At 46.5% G+C, this 17,701-nt stretch overlaps 1 protein-coding gene across 1 annotated transcript in view; it reads right to left on the bottom strand.

The window, feature by feature from the left end:
• Positions 1-17,701, bottom strand: part of LOC144820832 (uncharacterized) — a 933,795-nt gene that overhangs the window by 701,339 nt on the left and 214,755 nt on the right. Inside the window, exon 5 of the mRNA XM_078677961.1 lies at positions 1,186-1,275. Coding sequence (XP_078534087.1) covers positions 1,186-1,275 — 90 coding nt within the window. The remainder of the gene's footprint in view (positions 1-1,185; positions 1,276-17,701) is intronic.

Raw genomic sequence — 17,701 nt, 5'->3', positions numbered from 1 at the left:
AAAGATGGATTGATACAAAGGATGACATGTGTCAAACAATGCCATCAAGAAAGTGATCAGTAGACACTGGGGCTTGATTTCTGATGACATAGAGCAAACTGACCCACCCATGCACTCCTATAAGAATAAAGTAACGTATTCCACTCTCGGTGTCAATCTTCTTCTTTAATGTTCTTTTCAAGCCTCAAACATCTCTTCAGATCACTAGCCAACACGTGTTTCGTCTATTTACAGCAGTCTATGCAATTAGACTTCATCAGGACAGTCTGTTTATTTATGAAACGATGTTACCACTGGCTTGCTAATTACAGCGACGTTGTTTATGAGTTTAAAAACGTTGAAAATTGATCGAATCAAACGAAGAAGTAGCACCTTGGTTAATATTAATGAACACGACCCACGTCAGGGCTGGTCCAACTTTCACATCCGTCTTGTTTAGGATGTTTGGCGTCACGAACGATATACGAGTACGGCGATCAATTTTCAACGTTTTTAAACTCAAACAACGTCGCTGTATTTAGCAAGCCAGTGGTAACATTGTTTCATAAATGAACTCCCACACACAGCCCGCATAAGCAGAACCAGATCCAGCTGTCATGCTTTCTCCTACCTCGCTCCTAAAGGCTGGAACGACCTGCCCCTGCACATCAGAGCCACAAGTTCTTGCATTCCACAAGTAACTCAAAACCTGGTTTTTCACCTAGCTCACACTGGCTTCGCCTATGCAGCTCCTGCATCAGCGCCAGGATAACCTCCTGGGTAAGTCATGCGCTAAACAAATACACATAATATTTTCTGATATAGTCCAGAACGCAAGTGGATAGCAATGTCTGTAAAAAATATAAAATATGGGAGATGATTGGATTGATTATTGAAACAAGTAATCAAATTATAACTCGCTTTATATCACTTTCAAACCTTTTTCATTTGTTAATCCAATATCTATTTTCTATTTTCTAAATAAGTGACCTTTAGGTATTGAGTATAATGGAGGTTGTTTCAAATTTGGGAGTCAGTGGTCTATAGGAAGGAAATGCTCGGCGGAGTAGCGTATCAAGTGTTTGAAAGCTTCTGTGAGAGACAGAACATGACATTTGGCCCCTCAGAATTATTGCTATACCATTTCCAACCTATAAAGCCATCCTATATTGTTTCCATGCACTCCCTTCTAGGATTTTAACTCACAGTTTCTTCCACAAATTCCTCCTGATGGTCTAAACATTCCATCTGCTCCTCAGAACTGTGGACCGCACCATCACCCAATGTAAGTGGAACCTGAAAGAACAATGAAAATGAACAAAGTGCCTATCGTGTAAAGTCACCAAAAACTAAGTAACTTATAATTAACTGCATTTAAAGCATCAAACTTTTGTTGTATATCTGTTTCAACGCTGATTTGGATTGCAGTTAAGCCATTTGGGCTATTTATAATGTGACATGAACTAGTTTAAATACATTTTACACAGAGTAAACTAGTTGAGGAGTACATAGCAGTGTGTATTAATATTTTCGAAAGTCAAACATTTCTACACATAAAACACAGTAGAAGAAGCTGCAAAAATATGTTTTTCTAGTCACCAAGAATAAAGGAAAAACAAGTGTAAAGAAACAAAAGATATTTCAGAGGATCCACAATATTTTGAGGATATGCAGCCTCATGTGCGCCTGCCTGAGAGATCTCAGCATTCACCTACCCTTCTCCCTTTGAACACTCTAGCATTTAGGTGTATAAATAAGTGCAGAAGCAGTTTTCAGGACACCACTACTAAAAGCCATTGCTGTATCCTGGCCCAGGTGACCATACACAATCATGCATTTCAAAGCTGCACAATGAACTACACTGCAGAATCTCACAGCCTTAGATTCACTTCTTACGAATTTTCCTAAGTCGTAGATCCTTGTTTGGTATAGCTAAAAGAATTTAAGATGATCATTTTGGGATGGCCATTTTTATTGTGAATCCACCTTCCCTATTAGGGCAGGTGGATTCTATGGCAGGACCGGAGGCTTCTGATTATGCTTTCTCATTTCTTTACTGCAAAACACAGCAGCAAATGAAAGTAAAACTACAATACCCATGAGGCTTTGAACCACGCCTCTATTTTTACAGCCAATCACAGCATACATTAGCATACAAAGTAGAGACACACTAATCTTGCCTCCTCTTTCTTTGCTGCTCCGCAGCCCAGTTAAGTGCCTCTCTACTCCATATACTTGCACTTTGTATTTGGTTTAAATTCGATGTTTAAAGGTCGTTTTATAATGATTAATTGATGTAATTGTGCTCATCTTGTGCACTGGTTGATTTATTTCTAGGGGGAAGCTTTTATTGGTACTTCGCGCGTACTTTTGTGATGCGCATTCTCTCCCTTCAGTCGGAGCGTGGCTTCCCCAGCCCGCTCCGTGTCTCCCCTGTCATTAGTTTCAGCGCGTGTTGCGCTTTGCAGCTCCCCCTTGTGTTCCCTGACGATGCCGGCAGCCGCGGCTGCCTGTGATCGCGGTCCGAGATCAGGAGGGACTTGCCTCCCCTCTGGGAGTAAGACACACGTCGAGGCCTTTGCGGGCTCCCAGCGTGCGTCTCATGGGGCCGCACACGTCTCAGTACGCGCGCAGCCCCGAGATCGGTGCCTCACAAACGCTCTGCCCCCGGCTGAAGTGGGGAGTTACACGCAGTTGGCCAGGAGCTGTTTATTTGCATAAAAAGGCAGCGTTTTTTCCCCATAATGCCAACGAGTGTTGCAGACATTAATCCCTACCTTCCCGGAGCTTGGGAAGGATTGGAACATTTTTGGAAACCCTTTCTGGGTTTTACTACCTCCATTAGTCCTAGAGTAGGACTTATATAATAGCTAAGTGAGTTTTGCATTGGTATTACTGGCTCCTGCGCCTGGCACTACTCCCAACCGACGCCCCATACCTGGGCTGAGAATTGAGCTTCCCTCTGGGAATTGTATTGGAATTTTCAATTCTATTTTTGATCATGGCAGAGTTTGACTTCTACCAGGAGGAGGTACCTGCGTGTACTGAACAGGGCGGAGAGGAATATTATGATGAGGAGACCATGGAGGACCTCATTGACAAGAAGCTTGATGCCAAACTAGACGGCGTCCCGAAGAAATTAACTCGGACACCGAGAGATGAAATATGTATTCTTAAACACTCTTGATTACTGGAGAGACGCATTTTTACAATCAGGACCCTCGCCCTTCCGGAGCCATCTCGCATGAAAGCTTATTCTGTTGTTCATCTTTTCCTATCTGGATATCCAAGGCCCTTTGCCTGCATGGATTGAGAGAAGCTGAAGAAACGACAGTCTTAGAATTTTTCCCCCTTCTTTCCTTGGATGTGGTGATTGATCGCAGAAGCTTTGAGGAAATTATCCATTGTTGTGAAGGTTTCATCTGGCTGCTCTATCTAATAAGATTGGCCGTTGTATATTATTGACCTACCCCTCCCCATTGTCCTAGTATGAATGCCCTGATGAAGGTGCGGCAGTAGATCTGGCCTGTCACCGAAACGCGCGTTGGCGTTGTTATTCCTGGTCCTGTCTCTACCAACTGGGGTCTTCAGTGCTGCGCTGAGAAGACTCTACAGGATCAAGTCCATTTGTCACTCTGGAACTATATAGAGGATGGTGGATGAATGTGAAGTGTGTGGATTTATGTGTGTGTAGACTGAATGAGTGAATTTTAAATGCTTATAGTGTGGGGTACCAGGGGCTGTTTTAGAGACCTTATGAAATTCTAGTGTGTATTATATATTCTCTTTTTTTAATTGTAATTTTCTAAAGATATGAGATGGAAACATTTATCCAAAGTTTAAATATAAAAAATAAATAAAATAATAAATAAAAAGATGTTATATATAAGACTGCTGCACGGCTGAATCTGTGTTTTGGTCTCTGAATACAGTGAGCTCAATTTTGCTTAATGTATTTTATGGACTGAGTGAGCCATCCTTACTTATCTTGTTTGGCAGATATTTATTCTGATTGTTGTTCTGATTTTCCCCTGCCTGTGTCTGCCATATATCAGTTTCTGGGGTTGCCCCTTTTTGTATTGGATGCCAAACTAGACAAGGCCTTGTAATCCGCCCTGTTGCCCTTAGCAAAGAAATTGGGGTTGCTCATTCTTGGTGATCCCAAGGTTCCCCCACCTTCTAACGCAGGTCAGACCCCTGCTCCTACTCCCCGTGAGCCCCCTGAGTCCTCTTGGCCTCACGCGCACTCCTATTCTAAACTTTGCAAATCCAAAGAAAGCACCAAGGACGTCGCCCCTTCCCTACCTCCTCCACAGTCCTTCCCTATTCCGGTTATTGACACCACTACTGACACAGATACGGACACGAGTTCCTCCCCTGCATCCAAGCCACGTAAGTGTGCCAAGAAGCGCAAACACTCTTCCCTGGTATTGATGCATCTATGACCACCTTCCTTCAATCAATCAATCCAGCATTTATTAAGCGCGCTACATACCCGTGAGGGTCTCAAGGCGCTGGGGGGTGGGGGGTGGGGTGGGTCCTGCTACTGATCGAAGAGCCAGGTCTTGAGAAGTCTTCAGAAGGCTAGCAGGTCCTGCGCCGGGGGACGTCGAGGATCAGTCGTGCTGAGGCGTTCTGGATTCGTTGTAGTCGTCTCAGGAGCTTGGCTGTTGTTCCTGAGTAGAGGGTGTTTCCGTAGTCGAGTCTGTTGGTGATGAGGGCCTGGGTGACGGTTTTTCTCGTGTCAGGAGGGATCCATTTGAAAATCCTGCGGAGCATTCGGAGGGTGTTGAAGCAGGACGCGGAGACGGCGTTGACTAGCTTGGTCATGGAGAGGGAGGAGTCGAGGATGAAGCCCAGGTTGCGTGCGTGGTCGGTGGGTTCCGGGGGTGTGCCTAGCAATGTGGGCCACCAGGAGTTGTCCCAGGCTAATGGGGTGGGTCAGAGGATGAGGACCTCCGTTTTGTCTGAATTCAGTTTCAGTCTGCTGTCCTTCATCCAGTCGGCGACGGCCTTCATTCCTCTGTGGAGGTTGGCTTAGGCGGTGTTGGGGTCTTTGGTGAGAGATATGATCAGCTGGGTGTCGTCGGCGTAGGAGATGATGTTGAGGCTGTGTTGTCGTGCGACGTGGGAGAGTGGAGCCATGTAGATATTGAACAGCGTCGGGCTGAGGGAGGATCCATGTGGGACGCCGCAGATGATCTTGGTGGTTCGTGAGCGGAAGGGAGGGAGGCGGACGCGCTGGTTTCTGCCGGAGAGGAAGGATGTGGTCCAGGCCAGGGCCTTCTCTTGAATTCCGGCGTCATGGAGGCGCGCTGATAGGGTGCGGTGGCAGACCATGTCGAAGACAGCTGATAGGTCCAGGAGGATGAGGGCGGCTGTTTCTCCTTTGTCCATCAGGTTCATGATGTCGTCGGTGGCGGCGGCGATGAGGAAGCGGTGGTTGCTGCGGAAGCCAGATTGGGATGGGTCCAGGACGTTGTTGTCTTCGAGGTAACGGGTCAGCTGTTTGTTGATAATCTTCTCTGTCACTTTTGCCGGGAACGGGAGCAGGGAGATGGGCTGGAAGTTCTTGAGGTCCTTGGGGTCCGCCTTGGGTTTCTTCAGAAGGGCGTTGATCTCGGCGTTCTTCCAGCTAACCGGGAAGGTTGCTATCTCGAAGGAGCTGTTGATTGTTTTCCAGAGGTGGGGTGCGATGGTTGTGCTGGCTTTGTTGAAGACGTGGTGAGGGCAGGGGTCGGATGGGGATCCGGAGTGGATGGAGTTCATGGTTTCGATGGTGTCTTCATCGCTGACGTGAGTCCAGGTGGCCAGACGGCATGTGCCGGTGGTGATCGCAGAGGTGGTGGAATTGGTGGTGGGTGTGGGGGTGTCGGAGTTGAAGCGGTCGTGGATGTCGGCGATCTTGCGACAGAAGAAGGTGGCCAGGGAGTCGCACAGGTTTTGTGATGATGGGATGTCGTTAGTGTTGGAGCTGGGGTTGGAGAGTTCTTTCACGATGCTGAAGAGTTCTTTGGTGTTGTGCGCATTTTTGTCTAACCGGTCCTTGAAGGCGGTCCTCTTGGCGGTCCTGATGAGTTGGTGGTGTCTGCGGGTGGCGCTTTTGTGTGGCTGTCTGGTGTTCGGTCCTGAAGCCATTTCTTCTCCACCTTCTGACAGGTGCGCTTGGAGGTCCGGAGGTCTTCGGTGAACCAGGCGGCTTTTATGTTGGTGTGGTTAGTAGTGGAGGTCTAGAGAAGGGGCGAGGGTGTTGGCGCAGTCGTTGATCCATTGTTTGACGTTGGTCGCGGCGGTGTCTGGGTCAGTGGGGTTGGCGGGTGGTCTCAGGGCGAGGGTGGTAGTCAGTTGGTCCTTGGTGACCTTGCCCCAGCAGCGGCGTGGTAGCTGTTGGGTGCGGTGGTGTGTGGTGGGTTTCTTGAAGGTGAAGTGGACGCATCTGTGATCGGTCCAGTGTGGTTCGGTTGAAGGAGACGTGGGGGCTTGTGGAGAAGATTGGATCCAGTGTGTGTCCAGCGGCGTGGGTGGGTGTCGTTACGAGTTGTTTAAGTCCGAGGTTGGCGAGGTTGTCGATTAAGAAATACAAAAAAGACCCCCAAGAAGGGAATTGATCGCTCGCTCAGAGCATGCCAAGACAAGGTCCTGGACCTTTCGGGCCCTTTGGCAAAAATACTTGAATTGGCTCTGCAGGCTAAGGAGACCGGCGCAGTCATCCACCCCGAGGTTCTGGCTGGTTGGGCGCAAGGTGCTATCTGCATGCTTGGGAATGCTAACTGCGCCCTTGCTTCTGAGAGAAGGAAATCGTTCTACTTCGGATCGATCCATAGTCAGTGGAGCTGGCCTCATCGGAGCCGGGACCTTTGGCTGAAGGACAGTTGTTTGGAGACAAATTTGTAAAAGATATTGCAAAATTTGTTAGTACCTTTGCGTCCCTTGATAAGTCTCAAGCCTCACTGAAGAAGGTCTTACATCAGGTCTCTGGAAGGGCCGGGCGTGGCAGAGGACGCTCGACCGACCGCTTCTCCAATACCAGTCATCAGCAAGGATACGCCCCCCGATGTGGCAGAGGGTATAACCAGGAGCCCGACCAAGCAGGTTTATACCCGTCCAGATCCCGCGGCTACAGAGGCCGCTTTAATTAAACCGAGGCTACAAGAATTTCGACAATCAGTCCTCTGGTAAGTCCTGGGGATCCTGTCATTCCTCTTTGGGGCAGGTTGCGACACTTTGTGGTGAATTGGGTGAACCTCACTTCGGGTGTTTGGGTCCTTCAGACCGTGCAGGGCTACCAGATAGAGATGCTGGAATGTCCCCATCAGGTGTTTCCTCCCCAGCCTCTCCATTTTTCCCATCTAGAACAGAGTTTTATAGACTCAGACCTGGAAGAATTGTTGGCCAAACAGGCTATTGCTGTAGGACCCTTCATTCCAGAAGGTTTTTGCAGCAACGTCTTTTTGGTGCAGAAAAAAGGTGGCGGCCAGCGCCTAGTACTCAATCTAAGAGATTTCAATCCCTTTGTAGTGTATTGTCACTTCAAGATGGAGGGTATTCACCTCTTGTGAGATCTCCTGTTGGAGAAGAACTGGATGGTCCACCTAGACTTAAAAGATGCTTACCTCACGGTCCCTATTTGCCCCTCACATTAAAATGTTCTTGCAGTTTCCATGGAAAGGGCTATGGTACTGGTATCGTTCACTCCCCTTTGGCCTCTCCTCAGCACCGTGGGTGTTCACCAAACTCCTCAAACCAGTGGTCTCTCGCCTCCGAGAGATGGGGGTGCGTCTCATTTTGTACCTAGACGACATGCTGATTCTGGCACAGGATCGGGATCTCCTCCTCACTCATCTGGAGTGGACGACGTCGCTGTTACAGAATCTGGGGTTTGTTATCAATGCCAAGAAATCTGTGATGTTCCCAAGCCAACAGATGGAATTTCTGGGTTTCATGATAGATTCAGTATCTGCACAGCTCCTTCTTCCAGTAAGCAAAATTAGGTCCATAAAGAGGGAACCACCTTAACAAAGGAGATTATTTCCTTGCGGGTTCTGGCGAGAAATGTGGGTCTCCTGGCCTCCTCGATCCAGGCTATCTTCCCAGGACCATTACATTACAGGGCCCTTCAGAGACTAAAAATCTTTTATCCAAGGAAGAAGTATCATTACGACCAACTCATTCCCCTCTCTCCAGAAGCTCGGGAAGAGCTTCAATGGTGGCTGGAGCACATGACAGCTTGGAATGGGCAAGCAATCTTCGGCACCACCCCGGACGCGATTGTCGAGTCAGACGCCAGTCAGTGGGGTTGGGGCGCTCGCTGTGGGGATTTTACCACAGGAGGACGATGGTCAGAACAAGAACTAAAGTTGCACATAAATTGCCTAGAGTTACTGGCAGGGTCCTTTGCCATCAGGTCTATCTCACCGCTGAAGAGCGATTGTGGCATCTTGCATCGAATGGACAATGTCTCAGCGGTGAGATATATCAATCGCCTAGGGGGGACGAAATCCCGCATGCTGGTGCAGATTGTGAAGGAGTTTTGGCATTTTTGCCTGGATCACAAGATCTCGGTAGTGGCAGAATATCTGCCGGGTAAGTTCAATTAAATAGCGGATTGGAATTCCCAGTTCCTTCGGGATTACAGCGATTGGAGGCTTCATCCCTCGGTGTTTTCTCAGATCATGGTTATGCGAGGTCCATGTCAGATAGACCCGTTTGCCTCTCGCCTAAATACCCAACTCCCACAGTTTTTCAGTTGGAGACCGGACCCGATGGCGATGGGAACAGATGTGTTCCTTCATCATTGGGGGCAGAAGAGGAATTATGTTTTGCCTCCTTTTGCACTGATCCCGATGGTGGCGGCCTATGTCCGTCGTCAGAGAGCTTCACTAGTGTTGGTGACCCCGTTTTGGTCTACTCAGTCGTGGTTTCCCGCACTGTTGGAGTTGTCTGTGGAGCTTCCCTTCCGGCTCCCAACTTTTCAGACGCTTCTCCAGGACCCAGTGGGGTTGTGTCACCCGTTGGTTCTGCAGAATCAGTTCACCCTGATAGGGTGGACGCTCTCAGGAGACATGAGAGCATGGCAGGACTTTCACAGGCGGCTGCCAGCTTTATGTACCAAGAGTGGGCTCCTTCCATCCGAAAACGATACTTCTTGGAAGAGATGGGTGGGTTGGTGCCTTCAGAATCAGGTGGATCCCGTGGGATCAAATGTAACTGAAATTTTGAATTTCCTTTCAGAATGTGCAGAATCAGGCCTTGCTTACAGGTCAGTTAATAATTTCAGGTCTGCGATTTCTGCAGGACATGATCATGTTGACGGTAAACCTGTGGGGATGCATCCCTTGATTTGTAAGTTGCTTAAAGGTGTTTGTGTGGCTAAACCCCCTCGGCCCAGGTATTCAACATTATGGGATGTTTCTAAAGTTCTCTCGCTTCTGGAATCCTGGCCGGATACTGCTGAGCTGTCCCTGAAACAGCTCTCTGCCAAGCTTACAATGTTGTTGTGTCTCATATCTTGTAGAAGAGGTGTCAGATGTTAAAGCACTAGACTTGGCTGGTAGGATGTTTTCTCCACAGGGTGTTTCTTTCATTATCACAAGAAGGACTAAGACCATGTCTCGTTCAGTGGAGTATCCTGCTTTTCCACATAATAGTAAATTATGCGTGCTGAAGTGTTTGAAATGCTATGAAGAACGTACTATTGCGCACAGAGCTGACCCGCTGGATCCGTTATTAATTTCTGTTCAAAAGCCATTTAAGCCCGTTGCTGCGGCTACTTTGGTTAGATGGGTTCGATGGATTATGTCAGAAGCTGCAATGTAATTAACTAGCCTGCACACCTACCTAGTTTCAACCAATTCTTCGAAGTGTAAATCAAGCTTGCTTGTGTATGGGAGCTATCCCAGTATGAATTGTGCCCACAATCCCTTGTACAACAGCTCTGTAAGGACCTGGTGTAACCAGGTCTGAACTGGGAGCTCAACCTAAGTCCATTCAAGGTTTCAGAAATGTATAAACAAATTTGTTTATACATTTCTGAAACCTTGAATGGACTTAGGTTGAGCTCCCAGTTCAGACCTGGTTACACCAGGTCCTTACAGAGCTTATGTCAGAAGCTGGCATTGACATTTCTGTTTATGGGGCTCATTCAGCTAGAGGAGCTATGGCCTCTAAGGCCTATTTGTTAGCGTCTCGTTTGGAGGACATCCTTAAAGCAGCGGATTGGTCTTCCGATTCAATGTTTAAAGTGTTTTATTATAAACCTATTCCTCATGTTTCTGATGCTGTAATTGATGAGCTTTGAACCAGCATAATCCGAAGCCTTCGGTCCTGCCATAGAATACAAAACTTTCTAGCTATCGCAACAAGAATTTTAGATTCTATTAAGGACACTGAGGCGAGGATTATCCCACCCGTTGGAACAGTTATGCAACTGTAAAGTTGTTTTGATGTTATGTTGTTTAACAGCTTTTATGCCCACCCAATGAGAAATGAAGTTGTGGGCTCCCTTTCTCAAACTTGTTTTTCTGTTTCAGGAAATGATTCTAACAAGAGTTGAATGTCTACTCCGGATGGAGCTACTGTACCTTCTTGACAGAAGAAGATTCCTTTGTTGGTTTTGGATTATTCTCATTTGACAATTTCCTACAGGAACTGTTCATCTCTCCGTTGAGCGTTTAAGACTTTGTTTGTTCTTATTGGACTGATTCGCGCAAAGAAAGAGGTGGCCAGATTAGTGTCTCTCTACTTTGTATGCTAATGTATGCTGTGATTGGCTGTAATGATAGAGGCGTGGTTCAAAGCCTCATGGGTATTGTAGTTTTTCAATACTGTACTTTTACTTTCATTGGCTGCTGTGTTTTGCAGTAAAGAAATGAGAAAGCATAATCCTCGCCTCCGTGTCCTTAATAGAATCTAAAATTCTTGTTGCAATAGCTAGAAAATTTTGTATTCACCAAGATGACCCCGGGATTTGCCCGTTCTGGAGGCTGCTCCTTCTCTTTCTAACCAACGGCTGATAAGGTAACTCGCATCTCCTTCTACAGCCACGAGCCTGTCACTATGAGCAAGCATTTCCATTAGCTCTCCCTGATTTTGTTTTTTTCCTGTCATGTTTTTAGATTCGGAAGTAAAACAGAGGCAATCGGATTTATAGATCTCCGTAAGAAAACGGGAAGTAAGTCCTGAGCCCAGGAAGCTAGCAATGTATTTTTCATGTGCTCACTTGCGTAGCAAATGTCTTTGTTTAGTACGTATTTTTTTTGCGTTGATGGGGACTTTTTTTTTTAAAGAAAGCCGTATGCTACCGGCTGATGCGAGGTTCGGACGTTTGCTGGAAGAGCAGTCCCTTAGGGGCGGACATGCTAGCTGCACTTCCAGCAAATAAGGATATCTATGTATCGACCTCTTTGGGAGATCTAAGCAAGGCAGAAGTGAAGCTCGACAGACCAAACACTAAAAAGGTACAGCAGTTTCTTTTTTACTCGTTTGTTTGACCGTTGTCTAACATTAAATCACCTATTTATTTAGTAATGGTTTGTGAATACGCATGTAAGTGTATAACAGATGGCTTGACAACAAAGGCTTTCTATCAATAACAAACATTGGCATAGCTAATAGATCTCGCTTTTGGGACCTTATAAGTATTTAGTTATGCAGCACAATATCCTTGGTGCAACAACATGAACTGTTGCATGGCTAAACACTTTTAAGGTCCCAAAGGCGAGACCTACTGGCTATGCCAATGCTTGTTGTACTTGGCTTCTGTGCCAATTTGTCTTTGGTGTTTTGGCTCTTGTGCTTTGCTTCAGTGCCCGTTTGTCTTTTATGCGTTGGCTTTTTTGTCTGTTTTATTGCTCAGCTCAGTCTTCTGTGCCCATTTTTGTGCTCTTTACAATTTTTTTGAACCATTATTTGAGCCCCTTTTTGTTGTCTTGACTCGTTCATACTTGTTTTCCTGCTTTTTCTCTTAATTTCTACACCGCTTCTTCCCTCACTTCAGGAACTCGCCCACCCCCACATTCCCTCTTCCACAATTTTCTCGCCTACGTCCTCTACTTACCCGTTCTCCAGCATGCCTTCTCCTGCTGAAGTTTCCAGCTCATCCCTGGCCCCACCCCCACGCTCCAGACCCTTTTAGGAACTACTTAATGGTGGCTGATGCGCGACCGCGCAGCGAGCACACCACTGGTGCAACTACCACACTTCCACCGACCTGCAAGCACTTTGCCAACATGATTGTTGCCCCGTTATCGCCACCTTCAGTAACCTTTTGATCGATTTCACCACTCCCATCGCCATTATATCCAATGAATTCTTACTGCTTGGTGACCTCAACATTCATCTTGAATGACCCAATGGACAGCAACGCCATCGCCCTCCTAGAGAGCCTCACCAAAATAAGACTCACACTGCTTGTACAGCGTTCAACTCACATGGCAGGACACAGACTAGACCCAGTCTTCACAGCCAGCAAGAAGACAACCTTCAACCACCTAACTAAGCTTACATGGACAGAATTTGTACATCAATGCACCCCACTACAGCACACCAAAGCCAGCTATCAACTTCCTCTGCACCCGGAATAACATAAGCAGACAGGACCCACACATTCAGATCCGACCAGTCTCTCCTCACAGGGGACCAATAGAACGATCTATTCATTTTCAACAAATGGATCTCAGACTGCGCCAACCCCTTGGCTCCAGTGAAGAAGATAAGGAATACAAGAACTCACACTCAAGCATGCTGGTCCACGGAAGACCTAAGACTCCAAGCGCTATTTCAAACAACAAGAAAGAAGATGGAGAACCCGCTGAGATAACACCTCAAGAAACACTATAAAACCAAACTCAGAAGGTACCACGCCAAAATCAAAACAGCCAGGTTAGCTGTTCTTGTACTCAGTCTACAATCCTGCTACAACTCAGACAAAAAACTTTTCAACATGGTCAAATAATTCATCAATTCATCAGCAGCCATGAACACCATCGCCCCCTCACAGGTCCTCTGTGATGCAGTTTCTGATTTTTCAACAATACTCACGATCTACACCAATTTCGCTCCCCAACCCACCCTAGAAGACCTCATCATGTAACCCTATACCACTACCAGGTGCACACACCTTCTAACAAACTGGAGCCCTCTCACCGCAGAAGACACCACAAGAATGATGCAGACCATACACTTAAGGACCCCCACAGACCCCTGCCTTTAACACATACATATACAACATGGGAATCACACTGATCAGCACCAACCTCACCACCATTATCATCAACTCCTCCATCCTCAGCGAAACTTACCAGAGCGCTGGAAATAGGCAGAGGTTGCAGCTCTCCCCTCGCTAACCCAAACCTTCTCAGCTGCTACAGACTCATCTCTCTACTTCTTTTCCAAACTAAAGTACTGAAGAAAGATCAACAAACTCTCTACCCATCTAGAATAGCACCACTTCCTGGACTGCACCCAGTCAGGGCTCCGCAGCAACCACAGCACATAAATTACTCTCCTGGCAGCAACAGATGACATCCAGTCCATCATAGGCAGTGGGGAAATCACTGATCTCAATCTGCTCGACCTCTCCGCGGCCTTTGACACCGTGTCCAATCGCATCCACATTGCCAGACTCCAAGACTCAGGAATTCCAGGGCCCGTCCTGAGTTGGCTCACCTCCTTCCTCTCCAACAGGAATCAAAGAGTCAGACTCTCCACTTAAACCTGAGAACACAAGAAACTTATCTGCAGAGTCCCCCAGGAATCTTCCCTCAGCCCAACCCTGTTCAATATGTACATGGCACCCCTAGTCCACATCGTAAGAGCCCACTGCATCAGCACGGTCTCATACGCCGACAAAACCTGGCTCAACTTCTCCCTCACTGACATGAACACCACTGGGACCAAATTCACCTCCTACATGTTCGTGGTCAACTGGATGCGAGAGAACTGCATTAAATTCAACACAGATAAAATAAAGATCCTGATTTTTGGAAACTAGAGCTCCCCTTGGGATTCCTCCTGGTGGCCACCTGATTTAGGTTCCACACCCACCCCCACAGACCACACCAGAAACGTTGGCCTCATCCTGGACGACAAACTCAGATGAACAAACAGGGTATTGTTGTCATCACATCCTGCAACATCATCTTTAGAATGCTTCACAATATTTCCAAAAGGCTCCCTACACACAAGACGCACAGAAGTCCAGGCACTCATAACCAGTAGACTGAACTATAGCAACGCACTCTACATCGGCATCTCCAACCAACTACCGCAAAGATTCCAGACCATCCAAATCATCACCGACAGACTCATTCTAGACGTCCCCAGAAGCACTCCCATCACTCCCTGCCTCACTGAATTACTCTGCCTACCCATCCAGAAACATTGAAAATTCAGTCCGCTTATTAACACCTACAAAGCCCTCTACAACACTGGACCAGCATACTTCAATGACAGACTTCAACTCTACCAACCTTCCAGACAACTGCGCTCCACCTCTCTGTTCCATGGGTACCCAGCATCCGCAGAAGCAAGTAAGGAGGGAGCGCCTTCTCCTTCATCGCCACCACGAATTGGAATAAACATCCTCAACACATCAGGACCACTGGTGTAACAAAACTTGAGGGGGGCCCCCTGCAAGGTACATAAAGGGCCCCCCTCCGGACTCCAGCCAGAGTAATGTGTTGATGGGGCCCTGGAGCTTGAGGGCCCCCACGCACCTCAGGGGCTGCGGGGCCTGTGTTTGGTTACTGATCAGGACTGCTACTTCACTTGACCTGGCCATGTTCAACTAGGAGCATCACCCGGCCTACATTCCTGCTCCAGCACCTGGATACCCTCACTGTTAATAAGCTGCACCATACAAATCGACATAAACAGAGCCGACCAAGATCATATATTCAGACTAGAAGACAAGGTTTCATTACGATTACAACAGCACGTTTATTACTGTAGGCTTACAGAATGCTTCAAAACATTAAAAGGCACAGAAGTACTCCATTATGAGGGTAACAAAAGCCAAATACTGTCAAAAATTAAAAAATAATTTTGAACGGTCCGGTGGATGACTAGAAATAACCCACAAGGTAAAGTCAACACAAGCACAAAAATATTTTGGAAACCATACCAAAAGAAGGAGACAAAATTATGTACCAAAGCCACAACAATGGGAAAAAATCAAATGAAGTAATACAGAAACTTCATACTGGTCAGGAATTAAATACATAAATGTTTATGAAAAGGGAAATTTAAAACTAAAAGGTGAAAGTGTAACCACAACTGCACATAATAATTGAATGTCCACATAATGGTCTCCAGGAGAGAAATCCTCGTTGAGGGTGAATTGCACATAACCCATTACAGTAAATTAGCCAGGGTAATACACTGACGATATATAAACAACATAATTTTATTTCATTTTAGAAACACATGCCAGGAAACATTATAGAAATGCATTTAAAATTAGATGAGGCACTAACCTTATAAAAGGAGCATTAACAAAAACAATACATTCGTTCTAGTTATTGTGAAAGGTTGGGCGTCAAGAATGGGTGTGTATACTGTTTGGTAGTATAGTATGTGAGAAGAAGGTTGGGACTCTATATCACAGATTTCAAAATCACACTAAGATAAACCAGCAGGATACTGTGGCTGTTGCTGAGAATTATATAACGTTACACAGAATATCACAATACCCTACAACCAGATTTAAACATTTTATACATTTTGACAGATGAGGAGGCTCATAACCGTTCCAGCACATATACAAGAACTAGGCCTCATTGCACTGACTGCAAAAAAGAAGCATACTGAATGCGTAAAGAGTTGGTGACTCATTAGCTCCAACAGTCCTTTAGTGGACACATTTAAGAACATTCTAGTACATGTAATGTGTGGCACTACACTGTGTGCATCATCTAAAACACAGGAAGACACTGGTGCATCACAACGAGTATATAATAGAGAGCAGCACATAACTGTAGCCCTCAACCTAATAAAGAGTGTGGGCATCAGAGTCCAAAAACTGAACATCTAGCACAACACTACTTAAGGTTGGTCCACTGGATTTAGGACACAGGACTGATCTAGTATGATTCCACTTAAGAATGGTGATGGATTAAACCCAGATCAGTTGACTGGGGGTGAGTGTTTGATTTGTTCAAATGCTCCGTCCATCATCCGCTTTTGTATCGCTTTGTTCGCCCTACGTGTGGCAGGGTATACTCAGACGTGAGTCCCTTGTTCACTTGGCCACTGGATTCAAGATAGCCTGGCTGATGAGGATTATGAATCCGAAACCGGTCCCAGGATGCTTGTTTCCGGTCCAGAGAAGGCATGGCTTGGCAGTTTGGGCTGGACTGTTCCCATAAGGCACAGGGTCAGACTGATTTGCATATAGCCATTTCTGAACTGGGGTGGCTGAGTGAACTAAAGAATGGTGATGGATTAGGCCCAGATCAGTTGACTGGGGGTGAGTGTTTGATTTGTTCAAATGCTCCGTCCATCATCCCCTTTTGTATCGCTTTGTTCGCCCTAAGTGTGGCAGGGTATACTCAGACGTGAGTCCCTTGTTCACTTGGCCACTGGATTCAAGATAGCCTGGCTGATGAGGATTATGAATCCGAAACCGGTCCCAGGATGCTTGTTTCCGGTCCAGGGAAGGCATGGCTTGGCAGTTCGGGCTGGACTGTTCCCATAAGGCACAGGGTCAGACTGATTTGCATATAGCCATGTCTGAACTGGGGTGGCTGAGTGAACTAAAGAATGGTGATGGATTAAACCCAGATCAGTTGACTGGGGGTGAGTGTTTGATTTGTTCAAATGCTCCGTCCATCATCCCCTTTTGTATCGCTTTGTTCGCCAATTTATCTGGCATGTTATTGATTGGAGTTTTATATGTCCAAGAGACTGACTTGGAAGGTATTTCCTCTTGTAACAATCTTCCCTCAAGTAGTCCATATTCAGGGACGTCAGTGGTGTCTACTTTCTCTGCTCTCCAGGAATGGTGCAGTTGGAGCTATTTATATTTTTGCGAGTGTGTGAGTTGATAGTCAGCTTGCAGCGCCGAAAAGGGGATTAAGTCGCCACCTTGTAAGATGTTGCCCACAGTGGAAATCCCCAACCTGTCCCACTTCCTGAAATCCTGTAGTCCTGTAGTCCGGATATTTCGGGTAGTCTCTTGCTTTCCCATAGGGGTGTCACCCTTGTGAGTTTCTTGTCCCATCACATTTGTCTCTCTGCCCTTTTCCATGCCTCAATTGATCTCTGTGTAGCTGGCAGCAGGCCTCGAGTGCCTGAGCCTCCATAGATGTAGTGGAGGTAGGTGTGGTTCTGGAACTGGAAATTTCCAGAGCATATGTTGGGTGATCTACCGCTGTATGCCCCCATTAGTTGATTACGAGATGTGCGGCCATGTAGGACTGTATGTCAAGGAGTGCAATCCCTCCGTTGTAAAGGTTGTGCTTTAGTGTCTGTAACGCGATTCTCGGGTGACACCCATTCCACAATAACGTACGAAGTTCATCGGAAATTATGTTAGATTGCTCCTGGAACTATGTCATATGTGTTCTGTAGGATGTAGAGTAGCTTAGGGAGAGTGATCATTTTATACCTAGCTGCTCTACATAGCAACGTCAAAGGGAGTCTCCTCCATCTGGAAACATCATCTCGGAATTCTGCGATAACCCGATTGACATTTTTGTGTAGGCAGTCAATCTCATTCGTTCAA

This window comes from Lissotriton helveticus, chromosome 1_1 (genome assembly GCF_964261635.1).
Source record: "Lissotriton helveticus chromosome 1_1, aLisHel1.1, whole genome shotgun sequence".
Classification (NCBI taxonomy): domain Eukaryota; kingdom Metazoa; phylum Chordata; class Amphibia; order Caudata; family Salamandridae; genus Lissotriton; species Lissotriton helveticus.
This window is presented reverse-complemented; position numbering and strand designations above follow the sequence as displayed.